At 44.1% G+C, this 13,653-nt stretch overlaps 2 protein-coding genes across 2 annotated transcripts; one reads left to right on the forward strand and one right to left on the reverse strand.

The window, feature by feature from the left end:
* Window positions 1-2,535: 2,535 nt before the first annotated feature.
* Window positions 2,536-3,474, reverse strand: LOC105811837 (olfactory receptor 7G2-like). Its single transcript, XM_012646110.1, has one exon. The coding sequence runs from the start codon at window positions 3,472-3,474 to the stop codon at window positions 2,536-2,538; it is 939 nt and encodes a 312-aa protein (XP_012501564.1).
* A 7,308-nt stretch (window positions 3,475-10,782) lies between these two features.
* On the forward strand, window positions 10,783-11,718 carry LOC105811838 (olfactory receptor 7G3-like). The gene has a single exon (XM_012646111.1). It carries the CDS (start codon window positions 10,783-10,785, stop codon window positions 11,716-11,718), a length of 936 nt encoding a protein of 311 aa, XP_012501565.1.
* The last annotated feature ends 1,935 nt before the right edge of the window (window positions 11,719-13,653 follow it).

The raw sequence follows: 13,653 nt of genomic DNA on the forward strand, positions 1-13,653 counted from the left end.
ATAGGTATAATTATCATCATTGTGCTCCTCTTCTTTTTCTTCTTCTTTTTTTTTTTGAGACAAGGTCTCCTTCTGTTGCCCTGGCTAGAGTGCAGTGGCATCATCATAGCTCACTGCAACCTCAAACTCCTGGGCTCAAGCGATCCTCCTGCCTCAGCCTCCCCAGTAGCTGTGACTATAGGCGTGCACCACTACGCCTGGCTAATTTTTCTATTTTTTGTACACATGAGGTCTTGCTCTTGCTCAGGCTGGTCTCGAACTCCTGAGCTCAAGTGATCCTCCCACCTCGGCCTCCCAGAGTGCTAGGATTACAGGTGTGAGCCACTGTGCCCAACCTTTGTGTTAGAGCGCAGTGGCTTCTCTCAGAACTACAGATGGATTTTATGCACTATTTTGTGTACGATAATTAACAAGTAAAATTGAGGAAAGGTCTTCTGTATTCCTAATTCTACACACATTTTCGTGTGTTCTAATATTAAAGTCCCAAGTCTCAGACGTCAGAGGTCATCGGAGTCTTACAACGTGCTTAGTAAAAATTCTCATCCCTCATGTGTCTCTCAGAGGTTTAGTGTCTGCAGTAGTTGATTGACGTAAGAGAACCTGTGGTACAAAGACCTCAGGTGATGCATCTCTGAAGCTGTTCTAAGGACACCAAACAAACGGCACAAGAAGACACCGGCAGGGAGCTGTTTCCCAGGCGTGGTGCTGAAAACAACACCGCCAGATCCATCTCCCATGTAGACCACAACAGTCATCACACTGATGTCTCTTTGAGACTCCACTGTTTCCCCCATACCCATGCAGATAATTCTTATCAATGACTCCACTTTTTTGAGCTAATGGGAAAAGTATTGTAAGATTGTACTGTATTGTACAAGTATTGTAAAGATTGTAAGATTGTACTACCCCAAATCTTCCTAACTTAATTCCCTTTATTTCTCTCTTGTCCTACACTCAACATCTGCTTCTCAAAGCAAAGTAGTTTTCCAGAAAATAACTTTCCTCATAAAGACACATTAAAAAGTTTACAGGAGGGCCCTAAGATGGCAGCCAATCCTTTAAGATGTCAAACCCATGATGAATTTTACTTGATTATGTTTCTCTGTGTGGACTCCACTAAAGATCAGTAAGAAACACAACAAGGGAAGATGGCTTAGGGGAAAAGTGAAAACTCAGACATATTCCTATCAAATAAATCAACGAGAAGGTTTCAAAGCCAATAATATGCCAGAAGGATATTACCAACTTTTGCCCAGACTACCTAGTAATTATTTATTTTATCTTATTGCTCAGAACAGAAAAAGCAGCCAATAAAACAAACCTAATTGTTGAAGTAAGTGGTAAAAATATGGGAGACCAATGAGATTGTAAGATTATGAATATATCTGCTGGGCACAGTTGTTCATGTCTGTAATCCCAGCACTTTGGGAGGCTGAGGCGGGAGGATCGCTTGAGGCCAGGAGTTCGAGACCAGCCTGAGCAAGAGTGAGACGCCATCTCTACTAAAAATAGAAAAAATTAGCCGGGCATGGTGGTGCGTGCCTGCAGTCCCAGCTACTCAGGAGGCTGAGGCAGGAGGATCGCTTGAGCCCAGGAGTTTGAGGTTGCTGTGAGCTATGATGCCACCACTGCACTCTACCCAAGGTGACAGAGTGAGACTCTGTCTCAAAGAAAAAAAAAAAAAGAAAAAAATATCTGTTCTACATAGAGTTTCTACTCCTAGCAGGCCCACAGAAGGATAGTCAATTTTCTGTCTCCGGGCATCATGATGCATCTTTCACGGCTATGTGGGTCCATGTGGAAAACCAGTCCTAGCATGAACCTGCATCAGGAAGGACTGGATAAACCCCTACCCTATTGTTCCGGTACATTCCCTGCCTCTGACTTCCTTGTAATGAAAGACAGTGTTCTCATTGCGTACCCACGATTAAATCAAAGTTTCTTCTTAGAAACAGGAGCTTCCCCACTGATCAAGTCCAAATATCTCAAATCCCTGTAATAATCTAATTATAGCAGCTTTATTGACAATGAATCTCAGTATTGCTGGTGTTCCCGCTGCCCTGCACAGAGACCAGTCACAGGAATTACTGAATTGGACAATGAAAGATCAGCACCCATATCTCATAGTAGCCTTAACTCTGGGGTGCAATCCGCATGGCCCTCTTCATGAGATCGGGCAGAATCCAGTCTCTGCTAACCACAACCTCATTTTGATCCTTTCCCTGCCCCCTCCAACATCTCCCATTTCCCTTCCAACAAGTCCATTCCCCACAAAATCGCTATAACAAGAACTCATGATCAGGTTTGTTTTCTATTGGCAACGACCAAACGCACTGAGGATAGGGAATAGAACTCACGTTCGAAACATCCTAGAGCTATATAAAATGCAAATCAGATTTCAAGCCAAGTTAAAATGTGTTTACCATTATGTGAACTAGTCCTTTTAGAATAACTTGGTGATGAGAAGTATCAGGCACCAGTGTACCTTTCACTTCGACGCCTTCTAGAAACCCTAGCCCCAAACAGATGACACAGTCACGGAAAAGAAGGTATCCTACCCACGAGTTTCCTTATAGCTTCTGCCATGTCCCTGTTCCTCAGGCTGTAGATGAAGGGGTTCATCATGGGAGTGACCACAGTGTACATCATCGAAGCCACTGCCGTCTTCCTGGGAGAGTGCGTAAACACAGAACTGACATAAACCCCCAAACCTGTCCCATAGAAAAAGGACACAACCGAGAGGTGAGACCCACAGGTGGAGAAAGCTTTATACTTTCCACTTGCTGACGCCATTCTCAAAACAGAGGAGGCAATTTGGGTATAAGAGAAAATGATCCCAGACAGAGGAACACCTCCAAATACGCCAGCTGCAAAATATATCAGGATGTTGTTGATGAGCGTATCAGAACAGGCGAGCTTGATGACTTGCACAACCTCACAGAAGAAGAGGGGTATCTCCAGGTCTGCGCAGAAGGACAGCCGCAAGACCATCAGATCGTGGAGCAGGGTATCCATGATGCTAATAGACAGGGAGAGGAGGATCAAGAGGCCACAGAGACGAAAGTTCATGATGACCGTGTATCTCAGAGGGTCACAGATGGCCACATAGCGGTCATAAGCCATGACTGCGAGGAGAAAATTTTCCAAAGTTGCAGAAATCAGAACAAAGTACATCTGGGTGAGGCAGCCCGCATACGTGATGCTCTGACTCCGTGTTTGGATGTTTGCCAGCATCTTTGGGACGGTGGCTGTGCTTAAACAGATGTCAGTGAGGGAGAGATTGGAGAGGAAGAGGTACATGGGGGTGTGGAGGTGGGAGTCCGAGATGACAGCCAGGAGGATGAGAAGGTTTCCCAGGACGGTGACCAGGTACATGGACAGGAACAGGCTGAAGAGGACGGGCTGAAGCTCTGCGTCCTGTGTCACCTCCAGCAGAAAGAATTCTGAAACAGTCGTTTCGTTGCTGGGTTCCATGTTTTCCGCTGAAAAGACAGGCTGACAAGACGACAAATACATATTCTCTAGACCAACAAGTGGAGTGTCACCAGTGGTAGACACCATGGTGGGAAGGGAAGAAGACTAATCAAAGACAATATAAAAGGTGTTCCTTCTCTATGTATATTATTTTGTTACTTTTTAAAAAAGGCATGAAGTCGAATTAACAAAGTGTCAACACTTGTTAATTCTGCAAAGAGTGAAGGGGTGGCCATTTTGAAAAATAATTACACTGTCTACATTGTTCTGATTATTTACCACGTTTGGGTAATTTTATAAAGAGTAACAGAGAGACTAGGGAGTCTGCTTGACGATTCTACGTGGATCCCCAGAGACCTCAGAGCCAAGAAACAGAGACAATACAAAAACATGTCAGGTGGCAGGAAAGGGGAGGTAAGGTGTTGGTTACCAACGTTTCTGTCTACCTACGTTATACGATTATAATGAAATGTCAGAGGATTTTAGAACACTCTCCTATCTGAGAAGCAGATGACGGCTCAGGAAAAGGAGGTTGTTTTCACCGCCTGGCAGCAGAGACAATACACAGGTGTGTTTGAAAATCAGGAATTGGAAGATAAGGTGTGACTAACCAGGCCTTCCTGCTGTCACTGCTACGAGAATTAAGTACAAGTCAAAGCATTTTGTAACAGTCACCATGTTCAGGAAGGAGCGTATTCCTGCTAAGAAGGAAAATGGTCTTGGTCGTTACAAAGAGAGGGGAGGAGACTGGCAGGGTGGGGGTTGTTTGAGGATTGGGGAAAAGGTACAAAGGAACAAGTAAAGATGATGGAAGACAGGTAGGCAGGAGACCCACGGGGACTTCGTTCTAATCAATCGTATCCATGTACTCGCCTCACATCACCCTGGATAAACTTATAGTGAAATACCTGTTCTCGTTTCCAAACATTAAGGGACATTCGGTTACCTGGATGACATCACTGAAGAAGGATGCTTGACATCTCCCCTAGATGTTGAATGATGAAGACTGAAGATCTGTCCTCAGGAAGGGCAAAGGGACCAACAGGGACACCAGGCTTCTGGGCAAGAGGAATCACATCTAGAAGGATGCTCAAGTGTGCTGCTTCTTTAATGGGAAAGGAATTTTTTAAAAATTTACTTATTTTATTTTATTTTGTAGAGACAGGGGTCTTGCTATGTTGCCCAGGCTGGTCTGGAAAACTCCTGGCCTCAAGCGATCCTCCTGCCTCAGCCTCCCAAAGTGCTGGGATTACAGGCGTGAGCTGAAAAGGACTTTTAAGTGTGGGTGTTACAGACAGACTAGACTACTGGAAGTATCTCAACCCTTGAGGGACCAATATCCACAGCTCCTCATTAGTCAAACAATGTTATTATCATTCTGATCCCAGAGCAGTGCAAATCCTCAAAGATCAAAACTCTACAAGGGCGGAATTCAGGATGGCTTGTTCCCCGACCCTATGAGGTCAGCTGTAAGCCATCGACTTCCCTCCACCAGTGTCTGGTCACCTCCATTTTGCACACCTTGCAAACGTAGACACACCATATTTCTCTAATTGGTTTTTTAGTCTTTATTTTAGGTTCAGCCAATGGCAAATCTATGTATTCAATGATATCATGATTCCTGATTACAATTTTAGGTGTGGGAAAAGAAAAGTGTTGAGAACACTTGACACTTGCATTTTTCAAGAATACAAGATATGGTCATTAATTACGGTTAATATCGTCCATGGTGGACAATAGGTCTCTTGCACTGATGCTCTCTATCTAACCACGATCATACATCCTTTGACCAACATCTCCCCATCCACCCCAACCACCCCAGCCTCCGGTAACCACTATTTTACTGTTTCCACGAGATCAACTTTTTTTAGATTCAACATCCGAGTGAGATCGTGCAGTATTTGTCTTTCTGTGCCTGGTTTATTTCATTTAGTGTAATGGCCTCCAGGTTCATCCGTGTTGTGGAAAATGACAGAATTACCTTCTTTTTTTTTAAGGCTGAATAGTATTCCATTGTGTATACAGACCATGTTTTCTTTATCCATTCATTTGTTGATGGACACTTAAATTTATTCCATGTCTCGGCTACTGTGAATAGTGCCGCAATGAACCCAGGAATACAGATATCTCTTCAGCACACTGATTTCAATTCCTATGAAAGTCAAGACTACAGACATATAAGCAACTATAATTATATATACACACACACAGACACACACATATGTGTGTATGTACGGATACACACACACAGTTGGCCCTCAATATCCACGCTTTCCACATTCATGGATTCAACCAATCTTTAATCAAAAACATTTAAAAAAATAACAGTACAACAATAAAAACAATACGAATTAACAAACAATATAGGGGCCAGGTGCGGTGGCTCACACCTGTAATCCTAGCACTCTGGGAGGTCCGGGCAGGAGGATCACTTGAGGTGAGGAGTTCGAGACCAGCCTGAGCAAGAGCAAGATCCCATCTCTACTAAAAATAGAAAAATTAGCTGGGCGTGGCGGTGCACACCTCTAGTCCCAGCAACTGGGGAGGCTGAGGCAGGAGGATCACTTGAGCCCAGGAGTTTGAGGTTGCAGTGAGCTATGATGACGCCACTGCACTCCAGCATGGGTGACAGACAGAGTGAGACCTTGTCTCAAAATAAATAAATAAATAAAAATTTAAAAAGAAATTCTTGAAATGTACTGGTGAGAGAATTTGCACCACGGAATGCAGCCAGTGCTACACATCAGAACTTGTACTGACTTCCTAGCAAATCATTGCCTCTAAGTGATCAATTTCTTCATCTCTATTATGGGTATGATCATGTTGCAGCCCACCCAGGTCCCTTGCCCACAGCCCAGTAAAGGCCAATATGCAGAAACAGCAGGATTTGTAGTGGAGAAAGCGTTTACTTTCGCAAGGTGCCAGGCAAGGAGATGGGAGTAATTTCTCAAATCCATCTCCCCAAGAATTTGGAGGCTAAGGTTTTTAAAGGTGGTTTGGCCAACAAAGGGCTAGGGAATTGGGTCTGCTCATTGGCTGGGGGTGAAACTCATAGGGTTGGGAAGCAGAAATCGTCTTCTCATCTGGGACATTTCCTGGGTTGGGGGGGTCTCAAGGCTTGCTGGATCTATTCCCACGCCTGCCCACGGATCCAGCTGATGTCAGTGGGTCCCCCTGACCCTGAAGGCAGAGTCTGAAAAATACCTCAACGTCCAGTCTTAGGTCTTACAATGGTGATGCTATCTCTAGACGCTGTGGTGGGGAAGTCACAAATCTCGCCCCTGTCAAGAAGGGGGTAAGTGCCACCGAAGCAGTAAGCAGTTACCGCAGTGGGGAATGGGGAAGTTAGGGAACAATGGCTGGTTAACTTCTGGCGATCGCTATACTGTCAGAGAAATCAGACTTTCATTACTATTTTCACCTTATGGCTTTACATTATTTTAATATAGGCGGTTTCGATCATAGCATCTAACTCATAGGTTGAAATAATTTCTTGACTCATACTGGTGATCTTTACTCAGCTCTTATCTGGGTCTGATATGGTGTTAAGTAAGTAAGCCACAGTGTGCAAAGACTGATGAGTTATTCTTTGAATTTATGTTTTTACATCTCTACCTTTTGTAACCAGAAAACAACAACAACAAAAAAGCGGACAAGTTCTTGTTCTCTTGGGGTTGTAATTCACAGACAGAGTGGACTTTAATCACATACTTGCCCAAGTCTTGAGTCCCGGTACAATCTTGGATGAGCTCTGTTAATGACAGGAACACACATGAGAAAACCCCAAACAAATGTCGATGGAAAAACCAAATTCTGCCAAAATATTTTATGAGGTTTATTCTGAGCCAATATGAGCCATCATGACCCGAAAGGCACGCTGGTCTCAAGAGGTCCGGAGACAATGCACCCGCGGTGGTTGGGTTGCAGTTTGGTTTCATACATTCGTGGAGACAGGAATGACAGGTAAAACCATAAATCAACACACGGAGGGAAATCGCAAAGCAGGGGCTTACAAGTCACAGGTGGGTTTTGGGGACTCTCTAGTTGGCAATTGGAGGTAAAACCATAAATCAACACACGGAGGGAAATCGCAAAGCAGGGGCTTACAAGTCACAGGTGGGTTTTGGGGACTCTCTAGTTGGCAATTGGTTGAAAGAGTTAAACTTTGTATAAAGACTTGGAGGCTTACATGAAGATGGTGGCCGGGGGCGGCAGGGGATGTCTGCTGTTATCTGTCATGGGATGCTATTTTCCGGTTGGAAAATAAGCTACATTAAACCGGGCTAATTAAAAAAAAAAACCATTTAATGAGATTGTATGGTTTGTAGGCATGACCCACCAGGTCTAAGAAAGGAATCTGGGCAAGAGATAAAAGGTCAGAGTTCAGTACTCACCAAGAACCTGGCCCTAGTGTGGGATTTACGGGGGGCTACCCTGAGCAGATGCTCCTAGAACAAAAATCTAGAAGCTGTGGAGATGGCAATAATTAGTGTTTCCAACCAGGGTACAGGGAGAATTTTTAAGATTACAGATTTTTGAAAAATTTTTTATTTTTATTTTTTTGGTTTTTTTGAGTCTGAGTCTTGCTCTGTTGCCCAGGCTGTAGAGTGTGGTGGCATCAGCCTAGCTCACAGCAACCTCAACTCCTGGGCTCAAGTGATCCTCCTGCCTTAGCCTCCCGAGTAGCTGGGACTACAGGCATGTGCCACCACCTCCGACTATATTTTTCTATTTTTAGTTACCCGGCTAATTTATTTTTATTTTTAGTAGAAATGGGGTCTTGATCTTGGCTGAGGCTGGTCTCAAACTCCTGACCTGAAGTGATCCTTCCGCCTCGGCCTCCCAGAGTGCTAGGATTACAGGTACAGATTTTCAAACGTATTTTAAACATATATTTTAGAAGATAAGGGGACTTCCAGTACAGGTGGGACGTGGTAAAGGGTGATTGTCGTTGCTGTGGGGCATCTCAGTCAGCCCCTGGCTGTGAGCTTCAGCTCTGGAACAGAACAGAGGCAGGCGAGAGGAGTGGGCACAGGCTTGCTCTCCCTCGGGTAATTGGCAAGCCGGCAGTCTCCTTCCCTCTGCTGCGGGATTGGAACGAAGGCAGAACAATTTGGCTAATGAGTAGTTTTGGATATAAGGCCCCTAGGAACAGGGGAAAAAAAAAAACACCAACTATAAAAAGACCACATGTCCCCTATCAGCACAATTTTCACCCTTGCCAGACCAGAAAGAAGGACACTTTGTCACTTTTTTAAAAATGTGTCTTGTCCAGAAACTATACTGACTGTCTCCCTGAAATTCTTGAGGGTTGATTTGCCTTAAACATCCACATCTTGGAGAGAAACTCAGCCCCCGTGATCATCTATGGAGTCATCCTGGAGACACAGAAATCCCTTGTAAATTCTGGAGGAAATTTCTAAATTATTATTATTAATAATGCCATCTGGGATAGTCTTAGCTTAATTAAGTAGAAAGTCTAAAGCAAAGGTTCTCTAAATATTGTCCCCAGACCAGCAGTCAGGCCTCCTGGTTTATGGCTCTGCTGTCACCACCCTGAATTTTATTTTATTTTTTTAGAGATGGGGTCTTGCTATGTTGCCCAAGCTGGTCTGGAAGTCCCCGGCTCAAGCAATTCTCCTCCCTTGGCCTCCCAAAGTGCTGGGATTACAGGTGTGAGCCACCGCACCCAGCTATATTTTTTCTTTTCATGTGTATTCCTGGGGTGTAAGGACAATATTTTAGTTCCCATTTGTTTTGTTTCTCAAACAAAGCGGGTTTAAGGTTTCCCCTCCTTGGCCTTACCCAGGATTTGAACCCAGATGTGGCTGATTCTACACCATGCTTTAGAAACTTCTATAATCCAACAGTGGCTCTCCAAATGGGGTCCCCTCATGGGCAGTATTTGTATAACCTGGGAACTCGTTAGAAATGCAAATTCCTGGGCTCTACCCCACATCTAGTAAATTGGAAACTCTCTGGTAAGACCCAGAGATCTACGTTTTCACAAAGCCCTTAGGAGCATTCATTCTGATGCGCACTAAAGTTGGAGAGCCACAGTGCTATCGTAATTTCTGTCTTCCTCAAAAATGACCAATTCTGTTTCTGTTTTGCCCTTGGAGGTTGCGTGCTGAGAGCTCTGTGATTCTCATTGTCACCTGGCCTCTCACCCCTGGGGACTCATTACAGACTGTTTCTATCCCTTCGTTTGTAAGAACCATTGGTAGACACCTAGAGACTCATTCAGTCCTTTCTGGTCTCTTTGCAGGGCCCAAGAATCAGTCTCCCAGGATCCCGAAGCAGAGAGGGGACAGAGTTGGATCTAAGTCTCGCCCATACTGTGGATTTTTCCAGGAGATGGAACTTACCCCATCGCTCCTGTGCCGGACTTGGACGTGACCCTATGAAGAACAGGAGCAGGTAAGGTCTGAGTGTCATCGAAGGGTGTTAAATAGAACCACAACAACTTTCTCTTATATAACCTACTCTTGTAATAATAACAACTATTCTGTTATTAATAAAAATAATAACAACAGCAATATTATAGCTAATATTTCTAGAGTATCCACTATCTCCCTAGCACTAAGACCTTTGCTTGTTTAAAGTATATGCATATTGTTCATCTGAGGGGACACAGATGAACACAGAAGAAAAGAAGCTCAACTTCTTTTCTCTTTGTCATGGATGGACTAATGTCCTTTTCCCCTTGCTCCATAAACTGTCCTATGGTTTATGATCTCGTTAAGTGGCCCGAATGTTTGCAAGATACACAGGTCCCAATGCAGGGGTTTGATCTAATAGTGAAATACAGAATATTTAAAGGAATGGATTAATGATGTTAATGGGCAGTAGAGAACGGAGATTATAATTTCCAGCAATACCTGAGATTTGCAATTATAAGCAGACTTGGATGATACAGAGTTAACAGGCCAGGCGTGGTGGGTCACGCCTATAATCCCAGCACTTTAGGAAGCTAAGGTGGGAGGATCACTTGAGGTCAGGAGTGTGAGACCAGCCTGGGGACCCTGCATGTAAAAAATTAATAAAATAAAATCGGCTGGGCGTGGTGACATCTGCCTGTAGTGCCAGCTATTCACAAGGCTGAGGCGGGGGATCGGGAGTTGAGCCCAGGAGTTTGAGGCTGCAGTGAGCTATGATGACGCCACTGCACTCCAGCCTGGGCGACAGAGCAAGACCCTGTCTCTAAAAAAAAAAAGAAGAAAAGAAAAAAGACTTCCCTCAAGTGATGACTGTGTGTCTGTTTCATTACAATTCATGTCTCTATTTTCCATCAGACTTTTCAACAACATGAAATCAGAAAACCAAACAGGTGTCTCGGAATTCCTCCTCCTTGGCCTCTCGGAGGATCTGGAACTGCAGCCCGTCCTCCTTGGGCTGTTCCTGTCCATGTACCTGATCACGGTGCTCGGGAATCTGCTCATCATCCTGGCCGTCAGCTCTGACGCCCACCTCCACACCCCCATGTACTTCTTCCTCTCCAACCTGTCCTTTGTTGACATCTGTTTCACCTCCACCACCGTCCCCAAGATGCTGGTGGACATCCAGACAGAGAGCAAAGCCATCTCCTATGCAGGCTGCCTCACTCAGGTGTATTTTTTCATGGTTTTTTTATGTATGGACAATTTACTCCTGACCCTGATGGCCTATGACCGCTATGTGGCCATCTGCCACCCTCTGCGTTACACGGTCATCATGCACCCCCGTCTCTGCGCCCTGTTGATTCTACTCTCCATGCTCATCAGCACTTTGAACGCTTTACTGCACAGTCTGATGGTGTTGCCACTGTCCTTCTGCACAGACCTGAAGGTCCCCCACTTCTTCTGTGACATCGCCCAGATCCTCAATCTCGCCTGTTCTGACACCCTCATCAATAACATCCTGGTGTATTTAGTGACCACCCTGTTAGGTGTGGGTCCCCTCTTGGGGATAATTTTCTCTTACGCTCGAATTGTCTCCTCTATCCTGAGAATCCCATCGACAGGTGGGAAGTATAAAGCTTTTTCCACCTGTGGGTCTCACCTGTCTGTGGTTTCCTTGTTCTATGGGACTTGTGTTGGGGTCTACCTTAGTTCTGCAGTTTCTGACTCTCCCAGGAAGACCGCGGTGGCCTCGGTGATGTACACCGTGGTCGCTCCCATGATGAACCCCTTCATCTACAGCCTAAGGAACAAGGACATGAAGAGGGCATGGAGGAAACTCACCTCTGGAACACTGTCCTTGTAATCGCCTACCACCTTGGGTGTGGGCTTCTGGGATGAGTCAAAGGGAATGAAATATTGAGTATTCCACACATCCTGACTCTTCCATAATTCAATTTTCCTAGCAGAGTGGTTCATCCTGGGTTCTCCAGGCAAACAGCTTTTTACTGGATCTTGCATTCCTGTAGTTTCCCACTGTCATTTATCAGCCAACTTAACTCTCTGAGTTCAGTTTCAACATCTATAAAATGGGCAGAATAATACTGCACAAATAATAGTGATATTGAGAACATGCTTCATATGTTGGGATGTATAATTCAATATATTGTATATACTCAAAATATTATATGTGTTAAGCACTAGTAGTCAGACTCCATGGCACATTCCTGTAGTCCCAGCTACTGGAGAGTCTGAGATGGGAGGATTGCTTGGGCCCAGGAGTTTGAGGCTGCAGTGAGCTGTGATGACACCACTGCACTCCAGCCTGGGCGACAGAGCAAGACTCTATCTCTGAAAAAATAAAAAATAAATAAAAAAATAAATCACTAGTAAAATTAAATCACTAGTAAAGTTATCTGTGTGCAACCCCGTGTGAGTATACTTTTAGAGGATACTCATTTGCTTCCATATTAATATATTGATTAAATCAATTCTTACTTTTTTTTTTTCTCTCCATTTGGAGTCATCTTCATTTTCCTGTTTATTTTTTCCTCACTTCTGCTGGAGTCTACGCAGAGAAATATATATGAGTAAAGTCCATTAGGATTTCTTATTTAATCCATGTGTTATACAGTAGTGCATCTCTTAATATCCAAATATATGGAGGATCTCTTTTTGCACGTTTGTTATTGAATCTAGTCTAGTTGCATTGTGGTCAGAAAACATACTCTCTGTGGGATTTTAATTCTTTGAAATGACAGATTTATCTTACACAGCACCCGTGGTCAAACGTAGTGTTTTGTTTGAGCTGAAAAAATAAATGTATATTCTACAGTTATTGGGGTCATTGTTCTATATTTGTACCATAAGTCAAGTTTGTTAATTGTGCTCAAATCTGGCTGTTTTTCACTTACTATTTTTTTTTTTGTCTCCTTATTGTATCCACCATGGAGTGATGTATGTTATAATCACTCGGTGTGATTTTGAGTTTGTTTATTCTGCTTGTAGTTCAATCAAATGACCAAATTCAGAATTGTTATGTCATCCTGGTGGATCGGATCTTTTATCTTTATGAAATTACCTTTGTTATATCTGGGCATAACACTAAAGTGTTATGCACTTTTTGCACTAAAGTCAGTTTTGTTTGATAGTTAAACAGTGTGGTCACGCGGCTTTTTCTGGGTCTCTAGGTGATGGGAAGCCTGGCTGTAGTACACAGAGTGATTGGTTTGCTTCTAGTTCTCTCATGTCTAAGATACATCCCTTTGGGGTCCCAGGCCCAAGAAGGGAGTCCCTGACTCTCATTCTTTACCCCTGAGCCTGGAGATACCTAAAGCCCACACTGGCCCCTAAGCTGCCTCTTCTAGACCAAGGGTAAAACCAGCCCTGTTGTTCCCTCTCTGGAGCCCTGTCCTCTTGCAGTCTCAACGCAGTAATTTCCTACTAGCAGTTAGATATTTGGTGCTTTGAAGATACATTTTTTTAAAATACACACTACATACAAACTTTTTTTTTTCGGGGGGAAGACAGGGTCTCGCTCTGTTGCCCAGGCTGGAGTGCAGTGACAGAATCATAGCTCCCCACAGCAACCTACAACTCCTGGGCTCACAGGATCCTCCCGCCTCAAGCCTCCTGAGTAGCTGGGACTACAGGTGTGCACCACTACATCCAGCTAATTTTTCTATTTTTTTGTAGAGTCGGGGTCTTGCTATATTGCCCAGGCTGGTCTTGAACTCCTGACCTCAAGTGATCCTCCCACCTCGGCCTCCCAAAGTGCTAGGATTACAGGCCAGGACTATTA

This window comes from Propithecus coquereli, unplaced genomic scaffold, assembly GCF_000956105.1.
Source record: "Propithecus coquereli isolate 6110/MARCELLA unplaced genomic scaffold, Pcoq_1.0 Scaffold241, whole genome shotgun sequence".
NCBI classification, from domain to species: domain Eukaryota; kingdom Metazoa; phylum Chordata; class Mammalia; order Primates; family Indriidae; genus Propithecus; species Propithecus coquereli.